This window comes from Chelon labrosus (genome assembly GCF_963514085.1).
Source record: "Chelon labrosus genome assembly, chromosome: 8".
Classification (NCBI taxonomy): Eukaryota; Metazoa; Chordata; class Actinopteri; order Mugiliformes; family Mugilidae; genus Chelon; species Chelon labrosus.
The window spans coordinates 5490507-5516303 of record NC_140358.1 but is presented as its reverse complement, the minus strand read 5'-3'; the positions used below and the strand labels follow the sequence as shown (position 1 = coordinate 5516303).

The 25797-nt window shown below is 41.3% G+C and overlaps 1 protein-coding gene across 1 annotated transcript in view; it reads right to left on the bottom strand.

Annotated features, from left to right (window-relative positions):
- Nucleotides 1–25797, bottom strand: part of slit3 (slit homolog 3) — a 220386-nt gene that overhangs the window by 99545 nt on the left and 95044 nt on the right. The window contains exon 5 of the mRNA XM_084549682.1: nucleotides 2577–2648. Coding sequence (XP_084405808.1) covers nucleotides 2577–2648 — 72 coding nt within the window. The remainder of the gene's footprint in view (nucleotides 1–2576; nucleotides 2649–25797) is intronic.

Below are 25797 nucleotides of genomic sequence, written 5' to 3'. Positions count from 1 at the left end.
GGCCATATTGAATTTACATCACACGTGGGAAGGGAAATTAAGCAGAGGAGCACAACTTTGAATTACTGATCTGTGGCAAGATGCATATAAATCAATTCACAGCGTGCCCAATGAAATACGTATATCTTAATTCAATGACACACAAGGTCCCATTTTAAGATGACAGATATATATTAGATCAGTAATACGGAGGTATACATTTAAGCATTTGTTGTAATTCTCTCTGCTTACAGTTAGATGGCAGGGTCAGTACAACCTACAATTCAGTTACATCTACTTAAAGTCCGTACTTTAGAAATCTGTTAAGAAAATCATAACCAAGATGGGTTTTATGAGGTTTGATGTCAATTAGCAACCCTTGTCAGCTATAAAAAGAGAATCTGCCAAACAGCACGTTCATATTTGAAAACACATTCTGACTAGTAACATCATTTCAATGCTGTCTAAGAGCTTTTGATCCTACACTTTCACATTGTTTTCATCAGGGCTTGTAGATGCTTTTTAAGTTATTCTTGTCTGCATTAAGTTAAAGGCATTCCCTCTCAGAATTCTCTGTAACAGCAATAGAGAATGTCACTACAAGGTCCATTTAGCATCTGTTCTGTAGCTTTAGCTCTTATAACATGACCTTCATCAGGAGAATGATGATAAATAATTGAACCAAATGAATGAACGATGAGATGTTTTCATTTATCCTCATCAGCGATAGTTCAGTAGATAAATATGACAGATACAACTGGCATGCAATCAAATTTGAGCCACCTTTGCAACAGTGAATTTAGTTATAGTTAATTGCTTCTAAGTTAAAATTCCAATCTCTTTTACTCACTCGGTTCTTCCTCTTACCCAGTTTACCCAATGTACTCTGTTCACCCATAGCATACAGTACGTCCTTTATTACTATTTGTCCATATTACAACACTATAAAGTCAACCTGTATATCAAGAGCACAACAGTCCCCTGACTGCCCACCTGCCTCTTTGTTTTATATCTAATTTAAAGGAACATTTGTAAAATGGTTTGTAAAAAAGGTGCAAAAAAGGCACCTTCCTTCCAAATGAGTCCCTCTAAACGGGTCATGACGTGCTGCTCTATCATGTAAGCATATATGTAGTTCGTTATTGACTCAGAGGTACATTGGCCACTCCATTTTTGTTTCTTGGTTCAAATTCAAATTTCTTTCAGAGCCATTTTCCAACCATGTGGTCATTTGCAGATGCATGTGTCTACTAAACAGGTGATCACAGTGTGCTAAGGGGACCAGTCCACCCAGGCTTTGGCGTTGGCTAATGCCGGTGGTGGGGGGAAGGGACATCATAAGTGGAGGCAACAGCAAAGAGGACGGGGACCCATAAGCTAAAGACAAACCCTAGCCCGGGTGGCTTTCCTGCCTGTCTTGCTCTTCAAACATTTATTGCCAAGAATTTCAGCCTTCTTTGCACTTACGGGTTCTCTGACTCATGACTAACAAGAGGACAGAATCATAAACTGTATCAAAGTAAAATACGCTCTCTGGCCAATGATACTTCTTCTTCCTCTCATGTTTCACTGAAAGTAGACTTGACATGATGTTGTTCAACTTTACAAAGTTCCCCTTTCAACAAAGAATACTATTTGCTTATTCTTTATGAGCCAATAATGAGTCAAATAAGGCATCCAGAAGGATCCATTATTGTCTTTTTTGCATTTTGCGCTGTATGGTTGTTCTGATTCATCCTTTCTTCTTTGACTCTCTTCTGTCTGATAAAACACAACAGTAAATCTCTGTTTACAAAGAAGATTTGTTGAGCTAATCTACATTTTTTTTTCAGCCATATCCAGCGTCATTGTCACACACTGTTTAGAAGCTATTCTATTCTGTTCTATTGAGCTGTCTCACATTGAGAACATTGCCCCAAGAGTCTGTCTGGTAGTTTAGGGGAAGGATTGATCAGCCGTTATTGATGAGTTGTATTGATTAGGCAGCATATTGATCACAGTATTGGTGATTAGGACATCATGAATAAATGACAGCGGGGTATTGAGCACCTGATGTGAGGACAAAACCTCTCCGGACAGGAAGAGAGGGTAGGGAGAGGAAAAGAAAGAAGAGAAAAGGAGGGAAGGTGGAAGTCAAGAGAAGCAAGAAAAAGATATTAAAGAGGAGTACAAGGGGAGATGGTGAACCAAACCATGTGGAACTTGAAAATTTGCCAATTAGGGATTGATTTCTAAAATAAAACTTAAAGCTATAATATATACTAATATACAAGCTGTGTAATATTTACGCCGAATGAAGTGGGATATGTTTGGTTACATTATTTCCTCAAAATTAAAATCTTCTAGATGTGTTATGCATTACTTCAGAACCATTTCCTTGGTATATGTTTGTTATATAAGTTCATTTTGGGCTGTCCAGAAGAATCTGTGATATTTCGATGTTAATAACCTTTGCCTGCAAACATGTTTCATGAAGAAAAGATAAAACATTTGGCTGAATAACATAACAAAAAAAAAAACAAGGCTATGAGAGAGAGGAGCGACTAAGGAGGAAGGGGAGTAACAAGGGGAAGAAAAAAGGGAGTAATTGTGCTTACAGGTTCTTGACACTGGTGATTCCTCTGAAACCTTTCCTCGGAACAGCCTGGATCTGGTTCTCGCTGAGGTCTCTGGAGAGAGAGAAAAGGAAAGGGGGAGAGAGAGAGAGAGAGAGAGAGAGAGAGAGAGAGAGAGAGAGAGAGAGAGAGAGAGAGAGAGGAGAGAGAGAGAGAGAGAGAGAGAGAGAGAGAGAGAGAGAGAGAGAGAGAGAGAGAGGAAAAGGAAAAGTGACAAAAAACATTAGTTGAGGTACTCGGAGGCATATGGAGTCAAATGATAAACAAAACCGCAAACATTAGATCTCTTACACACACACACGTACACTCCCTATGCAATTACAGGACAAAGACACGTAAGGAGAAAGAGATGGAGAGAAGAAGCGAGAGAAAGGATGACATGACATTTATGATCACTGGAACAATTTCATCCGAAGAGCTTCAAAGACAAAAGGAACTATCAGAACTACTGCTGGCATCAGTCCACATGCTGCCACGTGTGTGTTGGTGTGTGCGTGCGTGTGTGTATATGTGTGGTAGGGTGACCAGATGTCCCGCTTTGTGCGGGACAGTCACGCATTTTCATTACTTTTCACACGTCCCGCAAATTGAGACGTTGTCCCGCATTGTTATTGACAGTCAGACTCCAGTTTCGAAATGCATGTTTTACAATCTGGCATTTATCAAATAGCTGTTTGGAGAAAGCAGTGAGGGCTGTCATCAGGGGTCGGGGCGGGCTGTTTGATCATGTCAATCAAACTGGGACGCGGACGCAGGTTAAGGGCGCGCCCACCAACAACAAACAATGCGAATCAGATCAGAACGGCATGCAGCGCGAGACATGGAGGGAAGCACAACCCGTACTACTGAGAAGAGGAAATGCAGCTATAATAAAGACTGGGAAACTATCTATCCCTGGGTGAAACCAGTGCAAGGAGAGTCTGGTAAAGTTTGCTGTGAAGTTTGCTTGAGTCATTTTTCCGTTTCACACGGAGGTGAATACGACGTGAAACGACACAGACAATGCAAGACAAAACGTGTTGCTCACCTTGTGAACTTGGGAAATTTGCATTTAAGCAAGTTTTTATATATATTTATATTGTAAAATATATTTGTTAAGTTTTTATTTGCAGGCTGTTATGTCCTACTGAATCAATCAGATGGCAAAGTAATGCCATAAGCAAAGGGGCAGAATAGAAATATTTATTTTTTCTCTTAGTTCTTTTAGACTACCTTGATGCATTGGTATCTCACATTGTCCCACATTGTCCCACACAAACGTAGTCTTTGTCCCACGTCTGGCGAATTGGGATCTGGTCACCCTAATGTGTGGTGAATGGAGACGCAGTGCAGTTAAAGAGCAACAGTCAGAATAAAAGACCAGCATGTGTATGCGTGCTGCATGTGTACATTTCACATGTTTTTAATGTAAAAGCTTGTCTACCAGAGTCCTCCAACAGCGCAGCACTGCTGTGGCACTAAAAGGAAGCAACTGTATTCTATTCTCAGGAACTGAAGAAAACATACTTTTTCTCTCGTACTTTTTAAATAAACGGTAAACATGGCAATACATTCAAAACCCGTGCAACGCCTGTTCTCCACTTCTTCTATTTCGGTATTGAATAATCTATACGAGTTTTGACATGACAGACTACAATGTAATCAAAGAAACGGAGTATCAGACAAACTAATCAACCTATATTCCAGGCGGTCAGGCCTGAGCATCGCATACTGCAAAGCCAATCAGCTGCGCATGCTAGATACTCAGCATTTAAATTCAAATAATCAAAGCAGATCTCTGCCTCTGACTTTTATGGTTGACCCTGACATACAAAACACACACTCATATAGGCTGGAAAATCTGCCAGGTTCACTGTTGAAAAGGAGCAGTTTTGGACCAACCGTATTCATAAAATTCAAAAAAACAGACCGGCAATCATATAAACACATGCTCGCATTCAATACGTGGGAATAAACAATTGTGCCCTCGCATGCATACTGTACACGCTTTTAATTCGCTAATGCATTCATGTACACGGAAGGAAAATTGCCTGTGCGTCATTCCAGAGCCAATTAGCTTGCATTGGTGCTGTGAAAGTTAATTGGTGAGCTGTGCTTGGAAAAAAATGAAAAAGTTCCTCAAACTAACAAGGTTTCATCGTTTCAGATGTTTCCTTTTCAACCTTGCGTTTTCTGGCCCATATCCTTTTGTTTGACAAGAGATGAGTGTTCCCTGCTTTGTCACCACAGGACTTGACGGGAAAAGTATGTGTCTGGCATTGTATACTCTATAGGCAAGGAAAATATGGGCTTTCATGTGCAATTTTGCTCAACACTTGCGGTAACGAGGGAGCGAAATTTAAAAAAAAAAACCTTGACAGACAGGAATGGTGTTATGATGTTTTAATGTGCAACAAGGTCAGAAAATATTCCTAGTGTTTACAGATCTTGTTTTGAAAATTATGACATTTTTTTGAGTATGTAGCTTTTTCTATTGTACAATGGAGGTTTTTTTCTATTTTTTCTGTCTTTGTTGCTCCCCTGCTGACGTGGACAGAGCAAAGAGGAAACAGAGAGAAAGCAAATCTCTTATCATTCTTGCTCTCTATTCCCGCCCCCTTCCTCAATCATTCTCTATTATCTATCATTCTCTCCATCTCTCTATCTGACTATATCCATAAATCTATCTTGTTTATCTCCATGATTTGCATCTCTTTTATGTGGCCCTTTCCCTCGGCAGGCAGCTGACAAACAGAGTGATAACAAAAAACAGGAAAGAAGGAGACGAACAAGATAAAGGGAAAGGAGCATTAAAAAGTCATATTTCTGAGAAGTTCCTTTGCTAATAAATGCTTTATTGGTTTGTTTACCCACCATGATATTTATTCGTTATATCTTCTAACAGAAGGAAAAACATCCAAGTCAAATAAAAGCCATTATGAGGCTGTGTCTCTCTCTGTTGGCCTTTATGACTCCAGCTGAGTGACTGACACCAGCTCCAGGAGTCCACAGTTTTAAGCCCCTTGTAATAAAACTCATATGTCACAAGGCTTTCAATGAAGTTTTCATCACACGGACGGTTTTTGGTCGTGCATTTGTGCAATTGGTTTTAGGGTTTATGGAAATGTTTTTTATGCACAAGCTGCATCCAGCGCTGTTGCGGCCTTGGTGACATTTTGGGAGGCGTTAACAAAAGACGGACACCTCGTCAACATTTTACTGGAGACTAGAAGAATACAACATGGTGTCATATCAAGCGCAGCGGGGTTGAATGTGGGCCTTGTAATGCATTTGTAGATGAATAAAGGATGCATTAATCTCCTAAATGACACACCTTTATCAGACTAATGCATTCTTTGTATAACTACTGAGGGCCTCCAGGTGCACATGTGTAAGTTTGCAAACGGAAAGAACAGCTCACACCAAGCAGTGTCCTATTGATGAGGTGGTCACACCGTGCTATCAGTCCTTTCAATTTTCCTCAGAGCAATCACTGATTTATTCAAGAGTTGGAACAAGCCGACACTGTCAGTCAGTGAGGAACAAGTGGATTTAACAACCTTAAAGGAACAAAAACAGAAAGTGTATGTTTAGCGGTTAAGAGATGCTGTAATAGTCCAACTTGTGTTTGCAAAGGAAACCGCAGTGTCTTATTTACTGGAAGGTATGAAAAGGACTCTTTGCGTTATCGTAATGTATTATTTATGTCTGAACACATTCCAAGTGTGGAACTACGATATGTCTTGATGTAAACAGTTGTCCTCCTCTCATCTCCGAGTGAGTCATACCTGCTGACCTTTGAGTAGAGCGAAGGCTATCACCAACAGGAGATTGGCCTGTGATCCTTGAAAAGGACAGTCTCTGATAGTCTATCCACAAAAACACAATCTCTCGCTCTCTCACGCACACACACACACATATACTCAGGCACATGTGCGTGCACAAGGCTCATTTGGATAGCGGGATGGTTTGTACACCAGTGTCCAGCAATCTGACTCCATATTTCAATTATTGGATTTCGCCTTTTTTTTTTTTTGGTCCTCCTCCATTGCCACAGCATTTGAGGGAAGGAGCAATTAATCTACTACGAATTCTATTAAAAAGACGGATGGCTGTTTGAATTATGCATCAGTTCTATTAGGATGACAAATTCTGTAAATTATAGTGATGCTGATTAATGAAAACAACGGCACATCTTTTTGAGGAATAGATCTCAAGAAGTGGATGGAGACAAGACAAACAAAAAGAAGTTCACAAAAGTTCAAGTGCGCCAAGTTTAATACGAACGGCTTCAAAAAGAAGACAAAGAAACCTACTAAAGAAAAACAAGAAAAGAAGAAACGCGCAGCCGTAGAGAAAGAAAAATAGTCCTCCATTATCCAATCCATGTTTGTCATGGCTTTCTAAGTACTATAATTGATTGAATTTTAACCATATGTCTTCCAGGCCGTCCCCCTTTCACCACACAGACCCCCCACCCTTGGTTAACATTCCCCGCGCAAGGCCTCTTCTCTGTGGGCATGGTGACTCTATGTGGCCCCTAGAAGTCTGGAGCGATTGGGGATGACAGCAAGATCGTCCCGGGGTTGGGGTAGCGTGGGCATGTTGGTGTGTGTGTGTGTGAGGGTGTGTTTATGTGTGTGTGCTCCCAGCTATCACCTCTTCCATATTAAGTTCCATTATTCATGTGAGAAGAATAATAACACTCTCCGGGTCACTCTTTGTCACTTCGGATATTACTGTTAACCCTTTAACACGCGCAGAAACGCACACACAGACACAACAACGCTGAGCCTCCTCGGATACTGTTAACCCTTTACGCACAAATACACAGATATCTAATCAAACACCACGACAACATGCAGATATGAGAACATCCACCTATATTCTTCCTTCTTTTGTTCACACATACAGACCATTTTCTCCCCGGCTACCTCACCATGCCTTTTTCCATGTAACAGTAGACACCGCATATTAGACTGCTCCACCCTCAGGCTTGTTCAAATATGAGCCAGGGCCACGCAGGCCTGAACCATTAACCTGCAAACAGGGGAGTGGAAGCAGACCTGTTTGATTTGATGTGGCTTTGTGTCAGGTGGCATCAGAGGAGGTCTTAGTTAGACAGAGATGACAAGGAGGGCAGCAAAGGTGTGCATCTGCGTGTCAGGTGGAATTTGTGTGCTCCCGTGTGAAAGAGACGGCAGGCAGCTTGAGAGCGGCCGGGCAGCCGTGTTTATGCATCTTTGTGTGCCTTTTATTAAAAGAAAAGCGCGTGTAGTGAAAGAAAGAAAGAAAGGGAGCTGACCCCTGGCTGGGCTCCAGGGGAGAGACGAAAAAAAGAGATAGGGGAGGAATAGGAAGAAAGTTGAGGGAGAGAAAAAAAAAAGGAGAGCGCAGGAAGACAGAGGTGGTGCAATTTCTTTATTGAAACCTGAGACATTCAATAGTTAGTACAAGCCTCTCGCTTCTCTTCCTCCTGTCTCCCTTCCTTTTCTCTCACTTTCTCTTTTCCAACCCCTCCCGCTATATCACTTTCTCTCCCTCTCTGTCTGTCTCTTTTCCTCTCCCTTGGGGGCTGTAACTGCATTTAATATTGTTCCATAAAAGAGAGTAATAAATATCGACTGCTGGCTAGCTCATATTCCCCTTGTTTTTTAAGGCACTCTACCGTAGGGTAACGCCAAAGTCATGCAGCAGGTATTACATTGCTTACTGCCCATACTGTAGATGTGTGATTTAATCTCTTGTGGTATCTGTAACCTTTGAAACTATTAAAGTGTCCTTCAAACCACTTTAAGTTGCTGTTAAGTACTACCTTTAAGTCACAATAAATATATGGTGAGGTTTTAATGCTTCGGGTTGTTTAAATGCATTCCTGGAGCTGTAAATGGCTTTCAGTTCATGTTCTGATGTTAATTCTTGAAACTTTTTTTCCTTGCTTTTTTTTTGTCACATTACATAAATCATACTCCACTGATACTCAAAAGGATTTTCTGAATTTACGATCAAGTAACCGCACAGTGAGTACAGGCATATTCATATTGTGTAATGAATATGGATATATAAATGATCAAACTGCAACAGCAAACAGAGAGGCACGCTGTTGTAATATAACACAAAATAACTCAAATTCCACCTTTGTATACGATCCTCTCATCATTATGTTCCTGGGCAAGTTGAAAAGCAACTTTTTTTTTCTAACCTTCATTTGTCCGAGGGAAAATTTACTGACCATAAAAGCTGAATATTGGCAATGGAACAGACATATAGCTCCATGCATTTAAAACTGGAACCATCCCATTATAACCACGGTCTTCAAATTCTGGCTACAGAGCCACTCTGCTTGAATGGTTCTGACTCGTGCCAACAAACTGGGGGGTGATTTATTACTGGCAGACAGCAGGACTGCAGTGTGGGACTGTATAGTGAGGATGTTTTTTGATATTTAAAAGTTCTAGAACTAACGCTATTTTTTTTCTTTGCCAAAACGTGTCATTGGTTTGGGTTGGGAAGTGATGATGGACTATGAAATCAAGTGGTTTTTGTTCTCATATTTTTCTTTCTTCATTCTCCATTACATTACATTTCCTTTGGTAACAAGTTTGCAAGTTTGTGTTTACTTCCAATTGTTCACTCTCCTTTGGACGGAGTCTCTATTCTTGGTAGTTAAAGTAAGCATACTGGCTGCCCGCTGCAGTCTTACATGTAACAGACAGATATGAGAGCGGTATTGATCGCCTCATCTCACTCTCTGCAAGAAACTTAATAAACATATTTTCCAAAAAGCAGAACTTCTGGGAGCGTGCATTCCTTCTAAATGGCATGTGTTCCCTGAAAGCTTGCAATTTACATAATACAATAAATTTCATTTTAGGCAACTAGAAAATGGTGCTGCAAAAACAAATGAAACTATTTCCCATCAGTCCCTTTTAACCTTAAAATCTGTCCTCTGTATTCTGGCATACTATTAATGTCGACACAGAATGTCTCTCCGTTTTGCCTTTCTCTTTCCAGTCTTTGTAATTCTTCATCAGTCTTTTGACTCGGTGCCCTTGCCCGTGTGGCCCATCCCTCCTCCCCTATTCACCCCCTCCCCACTCCACTCTCTGTGATTTAATTAAGTGGGCGCTTTATGAATAAAAATATTGCCCCCCTCTATTGATCATGGTGGATCGGAGGTTGACAGCCCCGGCTGGCTGGAACTGGACCGGACAGCATCCCTCCATTACACGGGCCGAGGTAAGTATGTGCGTGTGTGTTTGGGGGGAGGGAAGGGGGTGTCAGTGTGTGTACGCGTGTGCGTGTGTGTGTGCGTGTGCAGACAGGTGAGTGAGTGACATTGTGCAAGATTATGTGTGGGTGTATGTGTCTGTGTGCACATTTGTATGAGTTTGCAAGTGAACCAGCCATCGGGGAGCTGTAGCATCTAAATCAAACTAAGCGTTCTCAAAAGCTCTCTGGGGCCCTTGCAAATCCTTCGTTAGGGAGACACGCGCACACACACACACACACGCAAACATGCACACATTCCTCAAATGCCTCCTTTGATACATCCACTGCATCAGCATTATAAATGGACATTGTCTGCACTTTTCCTTTCTCTCTCTCTTTCTCGTTGGTTCTTCCCCCTCCTCTATCCATCGCTCTCTGTAAGGCTGTAAGTATCTATTATGTTTTGTCGATACTGTAATTAAATTGGACAGCTTAATGCAATTCTCTGTGATCCATAGGCCTTTATGGATATAAAAGCTTTTCTGGCCCTGCGCCTGAAAGACGTCCAGCAAATTTAGATGAGTTACTATAGGCAAAAAAAAAAAAAAAAAAAAAGTTGTTGTAGAGGTTAAAGCAGCAGGGCGCACACATGGTCATTTGTTATTGGCTAATTCACTTTAATGCCCCTGACGCCATTTTGTTTTAATACATTTTCTTATTCGAATCGTCATCCGTGAGACTAAGCAATATTACTTTCTTTTTCACTTGTTACTTCACTTTTCTTCTGGTGCTTTAGCTAAGCGATATTGCAGGCTCTTGGGGACATTTATGGACCTAATAAAACAGAGGATCAAGAGACGACATTAGGACAGACACGGGGAGGAGAGATAAATGGAGGGAAAGGAGGGTGGATTAACAGGCAGGCGGGAAAATATAGAAACAGGCTAGTATGATAGATGAAGGGACGGGTGGATAGATAAACTGGAGACAGACATGAGCTCGCATGTAGGCCAGTACTGTTCTCGCCAAGCATATCTTAACCAAACCACATTCTGATCACTATCAACCACCAAGTCCTATAAAACTAAACCTAATGATGAGCTTACTTTGAAGCCTTGGCAGAATTCTGACAAATCATTTGAAGAAAAGAAATCTGCCAGAACAAGAATATTATGTAAATAAAGCCAAATCAAATACTTTTATAGTATTCAATTATTTTTATTACTGATTAGACAACACTTGTTTTATGAGTTTTCTTTTCAAGTTCTGTTTTTCTTGGCTTACCCAGTGACTCCAAAAGGCGAAGAGGAATTTTCTTTAAATCCCTCAATTCAAATTAAAACATGATAATTACAAAAAGTGGGTTTTACGATTGGAGGAGGGATATCTTTCGACTGAAGAGGATGCAGTGCCACAAACATACCAGTTACTATTCTTTAAAAGAATAATAAATTATATTGGGTACCAGAAAAGTTCGCAACTGCCAAAGACAGAGAGTTGCACTCATGAATATAACCAGTAAATAGTTGAACATGTTACACTTAGTGTTTTTGGAGCCTACGCACGAAGAACTCTGACCCAGTATCAGTACAGCAGCAGTTTCCATACTTGCAAAGAGTAGTTAAATCTAGAAAAATGCTCATCAGTTACTCTAAATCTGTTCACTGCAACTTAAGCCCAATTATATCCAATTATTTTGTCTTTTCCATACAGCATCACAAAGTGAGGAGGTGTTCTGGCCTTTAAGTTGATGCAAACAAACAGTAATTGGTACTTAAAGCAAGGGGAGTAATTGCAATACAATAGGCTGGCGACAAAATAATAAGATGGAAAGAGATTTTTTTTCATGTAAAAGAAAAATCCTCAGTGAGGATTTAAACTGGAGATTCTCATTTTGAGAATGACCAAATCTCTTTGGAAAGAGGCTAATATTCCCTAAGTCCCCAGACACCTATCTAAAATCATTTAAGCTATCTGAGGTATTAACTAAATAGATTTTAAAAAATCACTATTCAACAACATTTGGCTGAAAACTCCATCTCAAGGGCACATATTTAACCTCGGTGCAGGCCAAATGGCTAAGCTCGTCACTGCACATGGTAAACGGCTGGGGAATCGTTTAAAGTAAATGGTGAAGCACATTAGCAAATGGTTGATGATGGAACAGAAGATTGGTGCTATGTAGGCATTAAAATAAGGATGAACCTAACAACCCCTTTACTCTACAGAACGGCTGAATAGGCTGCACAGAACGGGAGATGGACACGCTTTGAAGACAATGGGTTGTTAGGTAGACTAAAAGCAGGAAGACACCACAATGAGTGGAAAAGAGGAGAGACAAGGGTCGACAGGAGGCAAGGTGGTAATGAGGAGGGGGTATGGAGCTGGCAGGTGATTGAGGGGAACTGGGTGACAGGTGTAAGAAGATAGGGAGGAAGGCAACAATGCAAGGAAGGGAGGAAGGAAACATTTAAGGGGGTAGGGAAAGTCGAAAGACTGAGCCAAAGGGTAAATTTTGGTAAAGGAAAGAGGGGAGGAAGTGTGACGGAGGTATGGAAGGAAGGAGAGAGGAAGAGGTGTGAATAAAGTAGCTGACTGTGGCGTTTTGCCTTTATAAGCACCTTGGGAGCACCCCAGCACCCATAAATAATATACAGCAAATTAGCAGATTGGACAGAAGAAAGGGACTGCTGGAAGCGTGTGGATGCTGCAGAGAGGGAGTGCTTCTACGAACCCACCGGCCTAGCAATGAACATGCACCCTGGAGTACATGTTTTTTGATTTCATATTAAACATGGTGCACTGCCTGCTCCTCAAACAAAGTGTGTCCTTGCGTAGATGCCCTGTTTATGTTGTGTGTGTTTCTAAGGCATTTTTCGGGGCTCTGATCTGTCTCACAGCTGGTCAGCGTTGTCAAGGTTACTGCAGGCCATTTTGTCACCAGGCCAATTAACTTTTAGCGCAGAAACGGAACAAAACAGGTGCAGGTGTCTCAGCGGCGCAGAGATTAAAGAAAAGGGAAAAAAAAAAAAACGTGTGCGCATCTGTTTGTGTGTTGCTTTTTTCTTCCAACTGTACAAAACCAACAAGCAGGTAGAGGATAAAACAAGACAGTGTCTGTGTAGGAAAGAGAGAAATTATTCACAGCAAGCTACCGCGTTTGGCAAATAGTCTTTAATGATACGAAGAAAAGAATGCAACTCAGGGTGTGAAGCGAACAAATGTGAGCCAGTACACAGCAAGACGTAAGAGAGTCAGCGCTCCTGTTTGACAAAGATGACATAATATGTTCTCTCGTAAAGGTTCCCTTGTGTGAAAAGGAAGTTGGGCTAGAAATCTTATTATGTGACATGAGAATGGCTGAAAGCTGAGCTGAAAATAACCTGACATCAAATATTTGATTATTGTTTGGTGATAATTGATCTTCTTTTGGAGGTACAGTTGCACTACAATTATTACTACAATAGTGATCTAGCATTATGACAAAGAAATTTAACCCTTGCATCAATAATGCAGCGGAATGCATTATTTTGTTGTTTTCCGTTGCAACAGGCTATGTGGGTGACTCGCTATTTGCTGATACTGCACATGTTCAAGGCGGATTTTTAGGGAAACAGTGTAACATTTGCTTGTAAAAAATTCTGACACGCAACAAATACCTTTGTGAGGTTAACTTCCTGTTTGTACTGCAAACATGGTTGTTCATTAAAAGCAGTCGATGCGATTACTTTTAATGTAGAAAATTTCACAGGAAGTTTCAAAGTTTTCATTTTAGATTAGAACTGACCAACCCCAGCGCTGAAGCAAGTGTACATAAAGAAACGAAGGCTTTTACAATGGTTGTATCTGTCTGAGTGTACACGGTGAAATAAAGTGATTGTGAAAGCGAACAGAAGAGACTGTCATCCTCCCTTCCCATGCAGCGGTGGGCTAATTCCTCTGACAGACTGTCTTCCACAATGGCTACTGGCTGCTGCCTTCTTAGCCTGAGGGCCTGTCTGGCAGAATGGGTGTGTGTGTGGGTGTCTGTGTGTGTGTGTGTGAGAGAGAGATACAGAATAAGAGAAGTTGGAGAGAGAGAGAGAGAGCGAAAGGAATAATACACACAGCCACGAGAAAGAAAGCACTTTTGTGTATGGTTGTGTGTCCGCGCGAGAGTGTGTGCGGTTGCTATGCCTGTCTCTAGTCCCTAATCTCTTTAGTAAGCCCCATGATCCAGTTAGAAACAGCAAGTGGCTAATGTCAGGGCTAACTGGAAGAGAGGGAGTTATGCGAGTGTGTCAGTGTTTATAAATGTTTGTGTGTTCGCCTTCAGCCGTATCCGTACCCTTGTTACGACTGTCAGGGTCTACCTGTAAACCCAAGTGCTGGCGCGCTGGCTGGATAAACATTATCATCATCTGCATCTTGTTCTTGTCTGTGTGCGCATGATTTTCTGGACGTGTGTGGTTTGGTTTGTGTGTGCGTGTGTTGCAGGGTGTGTCTGAGAACCAGCAGTGGCCATTAAGGCTGAGAGATTAGATTGAGTGGATCCAGATTCTGTGCTATTGTTCCTCTCCAGCAGGCTTATTCTGCGGCTTGTGGAAAAAAACAACAAAAAAAAAAAAACAGGACAGGTGCAGGAAATGGATTTTTTTTTTTTTATTTGCCTAATTTGACTGGTCAAGTCTGAGTTAAAAAAAAAAAAAAAGTTGAATAAATAAGTCATTTGGATTTATCATCTGGTCACGAGTGAGACATTGCAATATATAAGACGAATCAGCTGAGCAAAGGGTGCAGTAGTTACTATATATAACTGGGTAGGTGTATAAAATGTAACAAAAGATAGGGTTACATTTTCTGCCTATTGTAAATATTAACAAAAGATTCTCAGCTCTTAGTTTTTTCAGTAAAACTCTAAAGGTCTCAGTGGAAATAAACTGATAAATAAATTTAAATTTAGTTGATTGTTTTGAAGCTGTTTCATGAAAAAAAAAGAAAGTATCATTTAAATCTGACAGATGCTCAGATAACTGCACATCTTTACTTATGAACTCAAAATTCTGATATAATAATCTGATTATGAAGTCTTTTTTATGGCGGATCGTTTCACTTTTCTGCAGTCTTTCATTCCAACATTTATTCCATTTAACAAATAGCATTTATTTTACTCTAGGCCAATACGTCTCAAATGATGATCTGGGTACGTTATGGTATTTCATACGTGGTACATTCAGCGCCGCGTGAAGATGAATGCTGTAAAAGTACTTGAAGCTGTCGTGGCATGATTAAAGCGGACGCGGTGATCAGCAGTTTTGTCACAGAGTGTAAAACTGCAGCTAACTCACCCACTGCCATAATAAACGATAAGATGCTGACGCCACGGAAATGATGAACACCGAGAATGGTCCCTTGCTCGCTCACACACATGCATAAATATGCCTGACTTTTTTTTTTCCTCCATCTATACCTGTCTGCCTTTAGTCTTTCACATCTATCTCTTTCTCGCCAATCAGTTATTGGACACGGGAGAAAAAAAAAAGAAATGACCTGTCCTTCAAAAATCGCATTACGCCAATTCTTCATTCCAAGTAAATCTGCTCCAAAACATCTCTATAACGCCGTGTGAGGAAATGTAGTCCACCTCTAAAACATTGTGATATGAAAATCATTCATGTTCCGGGGGTTTATTTAAAAGGGAATAAAGAATGGATGCAGGCAGAAAGAAATTGAACCAAATTCTCCCCTCCCACCCAATCACCCTGCATCACAAATCACTGGCCCTGCTGCTAATTCAGGGGTGATAGGGTGCGCGGTGCAGACCTTGGCGTACGGCATATGGTGCGTGTGCGAGCATTTGTGTGCAGAAGTGTGTGTTAGCATACTGGGAGAAAAAGAGAGGGAAGGAGAAGGAAAAGATGATTTAGGAGTAATGAGAGCCGGTAAAATCATGGTGCCCAGCGGCATTATGGGACTAAATCTAATCAGCTAATGGAGAGGGGGGGCGTGGGCTGGGGTGGGGGGGTGATGGAGAGGGAAGGAGGGGGAGAAGATGAAGAAGGGAAAGGACAGTAAAGAAAGGGGGTGATGGTAGAGGACGGAGGAATAAATGGAGGGCAGGTAAGACAGAGACAAACCTAAAGAGGAATGAGGAGAAGAAGAAGAAGAGAGTATTAGGAGGAATGGGAAAGAAGGAGGGGGAGGTTTAAGAAAGAGAAGAACGCAAAAAGTAAAAAGGAAACGGATGGGAAGGAAATCAGCGAAAAATCCAGAAACAATGATATGAATGAAAAGGAGGAAGGAAAGATGGCATAAAGAAGAAATGGAGAATAGAAAGATGACTCTGATGAGAAGGTGAAATGAAACCAAATAAAAGATGAGAGAACGCAAAAAAAAAAAAAAAAAAAAGAGGGTGGGGGCGGGGTCAAGGTCACAGCAAAAGCTTGGGAGGTGAGTTTCGAGTGTGACGGTTGTGTGCATGCGTGCATTAGAGAAATAACCTGGGGTGGAGGCACAAGGAGGGCAGGGCCCAGGAGAGCACAATCAGCACATATCGTTATCGCATGGCGCACAAAACGCTCTTTCTCTCTTAAACACACACACACGCAGACGGCCAAACTTTGCGCGCCCACATGACGTATGAAAAAGCCTGGTTCTGTCTGCCACACACACAAAAAACATGTTCTCACACACACTCGGGCAGGAGGCAGCTATTGAGAGGTAATTACCCCAGACTGTTAATGCTTTCCAGGATAAAAACTACACCCGTCTTTACAAGGCAGGGATAATCTCACAACTTTATGTGTTTACCTCAGAAAAATGGGTGACGACCGCATTACAACCACTCCAAAGATACAAAGAATGGGTGGAAGTGGAGGTGGAGTTTATTTTATTTTGTACGTATAATTATTTTGCCTTTTTCTGTTAGTGTGTGTGTGTTGTTGCTGTAGCTCAGTAAGCAGACATGCAGCCTTTATGGCTTTTGATTAAATGTTATTTTCAAATCACAGATGCAGAGTTTTGCATCATGTTTCAGTCATCTGATAAAGGAACGTTCATCTTTATGTATCAAAACCTCTCCATTCAGATCAATTCATGCTGGAGCTGAAAGAGGAGGAAGCTCGCCTACTTCCTGCTGGGTGGTCTGCTCTGGTCAGACTGTCAGGTTTCATTGTATTGCGCCGTGTCACATCACATTGTTTTAAATAATTTTTTATGATTCATACGTCTGTGATCACTTCAGTTTATACACACAATCTGCAGTTGGAAATTGAACCTTGAGCCACGGTGGTACACTCCTACACGGGGTTTGAAATCCAGACGCTGCAACCAAAACCTCAACAATCTGCTGTGAGCAACACAAACAGAGCAGCGCCACATGGCAACTCCATTATCTTGATAGTAAACAGGACCCCAGCTCTGCAAATTACAGTATCTAAGCTACAGCGTCAACACACAGCAGCGATGTGAGCGGTCCAAAACATACAGCACAATGTGTTGCGCTGGAGTGTGCATCAACTGTTCTTATTAGCTCAAAGAAACTTTATCTTAAAAGCATTAAATGTAACTTTAACTATTAAATTACCCTTTTCACAGGCACTGGCTATAAAATAAGACATAGCTCCCCCAAAAGTGCATTCATCCAAATCCCAAACAGCATAGAAAAATAAGTCCAAACGTGTGTAAATCAAAGTTTGGACGCTAGCTGCCCATTACGACAGCAATGATACTGAACAGCGCTAAGATACAATGTCACGCCATAACATCTTATGCTCAGTCACTTCATTTACAGGTCGGTAAAAGAAAACACAAATGCAACATTACACTGCAGCTTAGACAATTAGACCAAATTACACTGAAACTATGCAGTGACTCGTGTTTATGAGGTAATGTACAGTTGGAATACATGTGGCCGCGTTCCTTACTCATTTAGGTCAGAGGCATGCCCCTGCAATCAAATAGCTATTAACGTGTTAAATGTTAATGCTGAGGGAAAGCAGACGAGGAAAGAGATTAGGTAAAAAGCACAATTATTGAATAAATTACAACAAAAAAAAAAAACTCTCATCGGAAAAGACAAGCTGACAAGAAACACGTTTTTTCTTATGTCTGCAAAGTGTGTGTATACAGAAAAGCATAGAACAGAAAGGTGCCCAGTGGAGTTCAAACCCCACCCTGCAGGTAGGCTGCTTGTACCAAAGCAACACCTTGCTGGAAATGAGAGCTCAGGAGCGTTTCCAGACAGTAGATGGTGCTGTGAAGCTTCTCTGTTTGGTCTCTCAGCACAATCAGTGCACGCAGATCACCATCAACACGCTCTGCCTGCTCATCAACATCAGTGCCTGCAGATCACTATCACTCTAGGATGGGATTACCCCTTTTTAGAGGAAATTGTCTTGCGCGCGGAACTGGTAAACATGATTTGTAAAAATGCAATGAATCACTACTTCCCACCCTGGCGATCTCCCAAAGCGACACATACTTTTTCACGCACACTAAGACGCATACGATTCTTCTGGTTGCATAAGTAAGTAATTAGTGCATGACAGAGATTAAATGTATGTTGTGTCTTAGCATTTAAGCGACATTTATATAGTACAGGTTTCATTAGTTCGCAGAGAAACATTTCAAAGGGAGAACTGCATAATTTCCCGCTAAATGCTCTCCAGATTTGTCATGAATCAAACTGACAAGCCGTTCATTAAAGCGGACTGACGAAAGGCAGGAGTGGGCGCAGAGAGCGGATACAAAGAAAGAAGAGGGATGTCTGCCTTTCACTTTTTCCACACCTGTTGTGTGTCCCCTCTATCCTCTTTTCTCCTTGTCTGTCAGTCCATCTACATCTGTCTTTCTTCCGTCTACAATGAAGAAAGACAGACAGATACTGGGGGGGGATCTGTGAGTCATTATCCTCTGCTCACCTTGTGACACAGAGAAGCTAATAGGCTCCCAGTAGGGAACACGAGTGTGTTTGTCTGTGGGAGAGAAAGGATGTTTGTGTACGTCTGTCTGTATGTCTGCTGTATATGTGGTGTGCACCTGTGTATTTGCGCCAGACACTGAATAGGGTGAGTGTGTGTGTGTGTGTGTGTTTCTCATTTCCTCCTTGTAGAGATTAGGGGCAGAAGAAGAGGAGCGTTATCAGACAGCTGGAAATGAGATCTCAGCAGGGGACTCAACTTCTCTGCCTTTCTTCTCATCCCTTCTTCCCTCCCTATGCCCCTCGGACGGATCTTCCTTCTCCCCCTCTCGCCCTCCTGTAACCCTTTTTCTCATCTATCCACACATTCATCCCTTCATCACCTACTCTTCTTTCTTTCTGTGTCGTATCCCTTTATCAATCTAGTGGATCCATCTATTGGCACAGGGAGATTGTCAATACATGAGCAGCAATCTGTGCTCATTGAAGTGGTCATTTGTGATACTGTTGATTTTAAGACATTTAATTTAACTTTCATTTCACTTTATAACTTTTCACTCGTCAAACATTTGGTGCGCTTGCGGTCATTTTGCAATCGACCTGTGTAGTGAGGATTTGTTTGGTTTCCAGCACTGTCAGCCTTTACTCATCGTGTCAAACAAAGTGTTGCAACAGCTGATACCCCGAAAAGACCTTTCCCAGCAAACACTGTTTACAACAGGCAGTCAGCTTGGACCGAATCACCTATTGTGTTACGCCACTCGGCCATGAACATGCACGAAAGAAATGTTATTATTATTATTATAATATTGTGATTTATATTGTGATATCTACACAACCATGTCTTCCATCGTTACTTTAAATGATCTGAACAGAACCTGACCTTCCAGAAATCCAAGCTACGCTGCAATACTTACAAGACAGCAAATCAGAACCAGACAAACGCTTGACGATGAACAATGATCTCAATAAGAAAGAGCACCCGCGTGGTGGCGAAAACGGAAAAGTTTAGGATGTGCTGGTTTAGAATCTGTGTGAGGCCATTTCTTTGCGCCGTCCTCTTTAACTCGTCTCCTCTCTTTTCCTTTTGCGGTCGCCATGACGACAGTGAAACAAAAGCAGTTCAAGGCACTGTTTTATTGATAAACACTTCATTGTCTTGTGCTGGACAAGTTATGAAACAAATAAATCTGTCTGTTGGCCTTCATGTTGAAATGCACAGCAACAATGTGGCATCACATCACTGTGGTTTGTGTGAAGAGGGTGTAACGGAATAAACGTTAAAGCGGTATGTGAATAAATTACAAAAGAAATTCAACATATCGGTCATGATTATGAATAAAATGTGTTTGCACAAAAATACAAACTATTAGAATCGATAAGATCACATGAACGTAAGCAAGTATGGAGGAAAAAATAAGCACAATTACTGCAATCGCTGAATAAATATATGTATCATCGAATGGCTCTACACATGTTTAAAAAGTGATTAAAAACCATTAGCGTGTGTATGTGCTTGCACGTGGGCCAGTGTAGAGTCTATGGGGTATTTGCAGGAAGTGGTAGCCATGCTAAGTTTATTATCTCTCTTCCTCAATCAAATCAGTGAGAGTGAAACATGTAGAACAGGACACCATTTCCTGAGAACTCACATACAAGCTCACATTCACTTACACACACATGCATGCTTCTCTCTTGACTCAAACATCTACCGAGCATGACCTTTGAGCCAATGAGAGGAAATCCTTTTGCAACCCACACCTACTAATGATGTATTACAGCCCAGCCTGTGTGTGTGTGTGTGTGCTGGTGTATGTGTCTGAGGGTGTTTGCAAACTTCTCTGTGCATGTGTGTGTGTGTGTGTGTGTGGGTTTGGTCTGCTGATGTTATCTGTCCCTCTCATTGACTGAAAGGAAGGAAATGAACAGTCAGTCACACTGACAGTGACAGTCACTACCGGACACAGCTAGTGCCATGTTCAGATAACGTTTCATGTCATAGTTTGAGCATTAACCCGTTCTGACTGATCTGTAAAACATCCACAATTTGAAAATGATTGTAACTACAGAAATCCTTCTAAGTGTTGCAGGTAAATAGTTTGATGAACCATGCAACTGACTCAAGAATGCAGCAAAAAGCAACAGATATTTTCCCCATTTCTTGTTAAATCAAATATTTCCCATAGAAGTGGAAAGCTGATTTGCTGTTAAGCAACGTTTCCTCTTGATTTCTTTCTTTCTGATTACCCATCTAAAGGCACAAATTAAAATCACTGTAATTCTTAAGAACTTAGCATGGCGGAGAAGAAATATAGCTGTAATTTTGAGCTCGCTTTCCACGTCCCTCTTCCTGTATTTATTTTTCTGTGTTCGAGTTTGAACGTTGATGCCGGTGTCCCAGACAGGCTAAAGGTAAAAAGCCACCGAGATTACATGTGGCGCCGTCGGCCATGGACACTAATCAAATATACGATCCCTGTGTCAAGTCTGAATGGGCCGGTGGAGAAAAAGAAGAATGGGGAGTAGCAGGAGAGAGCGACGCAGAGAGCAGAGATGGCCAGCCTTGTTTGGCCTGTTACAGAAATATCGTGGGAGGACGAAGAGAAAGGGGGAGCAACGGAAAGAGAGAGAAGGTGGAGGAGGCAACATTATGAAAAACACACACAAAAGGCATGCATACATCACTCCATCTAAATGTTAATTGGTGCCAAATGGCACGTTTGAATAGGTTAAGTGGACCCTCTGAATTAGAGTACCTTACGTAGGCGGTTCAATAAAAGCCCATTTCTAAACCCATAACTCCCCAAATATCATTTGTGTCAAACAGCAGAGCATTTCATTGCTTATCCTGAGACAGAGCGCACACTCCCAGGGACAAGCGAAGCATAGGATCATTTAATTCAATGAGAGAATGAACGAGAGAATGTTTCCTTAAAGCGATGGTTCACCAAATGAAGCTAGTAACGCCACCACCGAGGGAGGAGTTATGGAGCGTAGGCGGACCAGTTGCAAGCATTTACCCGTTACCTGGAGGAAAATTTATTTCCTTGCATTGCAGATATACTTCTCCTTTTTAAAAAAAAAAAAAAAAAAAAAGCAAGTATCCTCTGGGGCCGATTAAACACTCAGTGTCACTTACAGAGAGGTTGGGAGGGTTAAGTGGACCAGCTGAGCATTAGACAGACAGAGGACAGAGGTAAATTGCTACAATGACAAACTACTGCACTGCTTGTATGAGTCCCACTGCGGCATTCGACATGGTGGCGTTTGTGTGTGGCTGCTCGCATACAGCAACACACACACATGCGGGAAAAAAAAAAATAATAAATGCTGCTTCGAGAGCGAAGAGGCCTCCATCTGAAGTGACCTCAGTGAACATGACATCGCGAGGTGGGCTAGATTTATATGCACGCAGGCTGCGCTGAGGAGCGGACTCAAACAAACGGGCTCCGGGCTCAGAGCACGGAGAGCCCCGAGGGGAAGGAGAGGAAGCAGCCATGGCAGGAGGTGAGGAGAAGTGGTGCGTGTGAGGAGAAGAGAGGAGCGCAGAACAAGGAGGAGGAGATAAAAAAAATAAAGCACATATGCTAGAGGAAACAAATGAGGAGACGAAACAGGAGGGAGGACGAAGGAACGTGCATGAAAAGGAGAGAATAAAGGATGAAAGGAGAAGGGAGAGGAAGTCAGAAGGTAATAGTGTGTGTTTATAAAAAATGAATGAATGACCTCCAGCCTGCTCGTGTCCTACAGCTGACACACACACACACACATGCACGCACACACACAGTGTCATGCAGCTGAGTGTATGATTAACTGTAAGGATATGTGATCCATTTACATCATAACCAGGTGCATTGTACTGGATTATCTGCTGAGGTCACCCCTCCTCTTATATTCTCACTTCACTGAATGTGTGTGTGTGTGTGTGTGTGTGTGTGTGGGATTGTGGTACTAAAGTGCTATGTCTGCATGTGTGAGTGGCCCAGAGGCAAACAGCAAACAGAAAGAGAAAGAGGGAGAACGCAGTTAGGTCTAAAATAAGTCCAGGTTGTTTATTTAATAACTGTATTTCACACTGAGGAATGTTTAAGCCACAAACTGAACTTACATTATATACCTTGCATATTTCTTCTGAAATTGTAGATTTGATTTATTTCCCCAACACGTCCATGGCTGTCAAGTGATGGCGCCCATCCCAGCAGCTAAAAGATCACAAATGGTGTGCATTTGATTCAATTCATTTGATCCAAATTTGTCGTTTTGATTTGTCGCCGCGATCAAAATCCGCAGATATTGCCAATTGCGTCTGACGGATCACTTCACCGAGCTGGAGGCATCGCTACTGGGAAGTCAAAGTAATTATTTTTGTAACTTCATCCGAGCCAGAGACAGCAGCAATACTTCCTCTAAAACATTAGGCCACATAAATTTGGTCCAGGCAACCACTTCGACACTCCTCATTTAAATCTCTTAACTTCTGAGAGTTGGACAGGAATGAGCTTTTGGCTGTTTTTGGGATGCGACACTGACTTAAATTTACGTCCTGAAATTTGGTCAACCTCCACTATTGGAGGAGTTTTTATTGTCTTAATAATAATTGCACTTTCCCGCTGTGGTTGTAGTCTGATTTAAAAATAATTGGTGAAAGGTTTCCTTCCATATTGCCAGTCAAGTTGGCCATCCTCTTTGCAATAACTTAAATTTAGAGAAAACTGGAAAAATAATTATTGTGGACTGTATAAATCCTCATATATTCAGTTTCTGTAAACCTTCATTATTTTGAAGTCATATTTTTACAAGTTTGGCAGTCGTCACATTACAAGGCAGAAAGGCGGCAATCAAAGCATAAATGCAGCTGGACTGTTCCTGTAAATTCACAAACTCTTCTGCTCTGACATAATTTGATGTTTGAAGAGTTTGAGTGTGCGGGTGTGTGTGTGTGTGCATATGCAGCTACTCATGCTGAGCACATTCATACACACACACACGCACACACACAAGCAGACACAGCTACAGTAACTAACTCATTAAAACGGCTCATTTCACCCTAACCTCAGCCAACACACACACTGATCTCTGATCCAAGTTCTACACACACACACACACACACACACACAGACATATGGGCCGCAGGCTTAGCCGCAATTGAACAAACACCAACACACACATGCACTCGTTCCCTCGTCCAGATGAAACTTACAGTGTCAATTCCTGATTTGATTTGATTTGATTTAGTTCTCTGTCCTGTCTGTTTTTTTTTTTAATCTCTTCCTGTTATGGGGGGTTCCAAAGAACACATCGAATGTGAAAAGTACAGTAAGACCAGAATGATGGTTGAATGTTTATATTTTGGAAGGACTAAAAATAAATTAGGCTACATCACAACTGCACATAATCACTGAAGATTTATTTGTATTTTTAACTCACATGTGGAATTTATTGGAATGTGAAATATTGGACAAATAAACAGAAAGCTACAATGTGCTAATAGGATTATTCAATCATAGTGTAGTTTCTGCATTAACTGATTACTCAGTTCAACTGAGTATTCTAGTTCATCAGAGTTTTCCTCCCATTTGTGCCCTCATTTTTAATTTTTGTAAGCTTATTCCAGCTTGTGTTGGAATAACACAAGAGGACATTCTTGGCTGTTGCGTTACATGACAGAACATCCAAACTTTTAAAATGACAGAGCAAAGGCAAGACATATTACATATTGTTTCAGTAGCATTTATTTGTATGATAAACTTGTAAATTTTTATCATCATGTGATATTTCACTCATCTGTAAGGGCCCATAAAATCTCCCCTTCTCGGTCTAAATGCTCTGTCTCTGTCTCTGATGCTAGGTGCTCATTGCTGTGGGGTTTATTGTCTTCTTACACCCAGAAACTTGTAACCTGTTGGAGGCAGGCGTTTTAATGTTACACCCCGAAAAAAAAAGGATGTAGATTGCTTTCTTGTCCTTTGCATAGAATTTTGAGACTTTTGCAAAGTGCATTCTTGAACTGCACAAGCCTGAAGTGGAGATGTGTTTCATCAATCAATGACAGATAGCTGGAAGACAAAAGACTGAGGTAAAACAGAAGACAGGAAGAAAAAGAAAAAGAGGAAGGCAGACGTGGGAGAAAGTGAATGAAGTAACGCCAGAAAGAAGGGACACAAAGACAGAACCTCTCATCACTACTGACAAAAAGGAGAGGTGATTCTCAGTCTTTCTTTCCCCTACTGTTTCCACTTAAACCGCAGAAGAGCTCACTGGTGTCAAGCTGAGCCAGCTGAGTTTCTCTAAAGCCTTCACACAGAACAGTCGGTTCCACGAGAAAAACCCCTGACGTCCCCTGCGCTACACTCTTCATCTGTTTAACCTATTCTGTTTCTCTAGAACAGTTTTCATACAGTTATAATGCAAATAAGTGAATGGCATGTTTCATTGAACAATTCCTGTCAGTGGTCTTAAAATCTGACTAATAACTACCCTTATTACTTTAATTGCCAAGATCTTAGTAACTTTATTACTTTAATGTATGGTTTCTTTATGATTGTCAGTATCATGTTTACAGTATTAAAAAACCCTAGAAATATATTTTTTATGTTTTTTAAATAAAACATGTGGTGCATCTGAGTCCTCCTCCATCATCAGTTATGCTTAAATACTAAAGTCCAATAATAATACCCTAACACTATACTTGGAAAATTTGAAGTTTTCATGTTTATTGCACTTGGCTAATAAATTAATTCACTATCCACACATGTCTTTACTGCTGGATTGGTTCATCCAACTTAGACCGGTTGAAAGAAGAGACTCTAAAGCTCACTTTCTGTCAGTCAATCCTAAGCTCATAGCGAAAAAAAAAACCCGAAAAAAAAAAAAAAAACAAGCCTGATATATATTTTTCTCCCAAAACCCCCAAAACCATGAAATCTCCCCCTTCTTGATCCAATCTTTCCTTCAGGACCCAGAAAAACATCCACCGCGCCGCGGCCTCCCAGAAATCTGGTTCCAGTTTGGGGCTGAATTTGAGGGTGGGGGTGACTCCGAGGCAGCTGACGCTTATAAATAAATAAGGAGAAAGAATGCAACATATCCACAATCTCTCCACATCTTTATGAT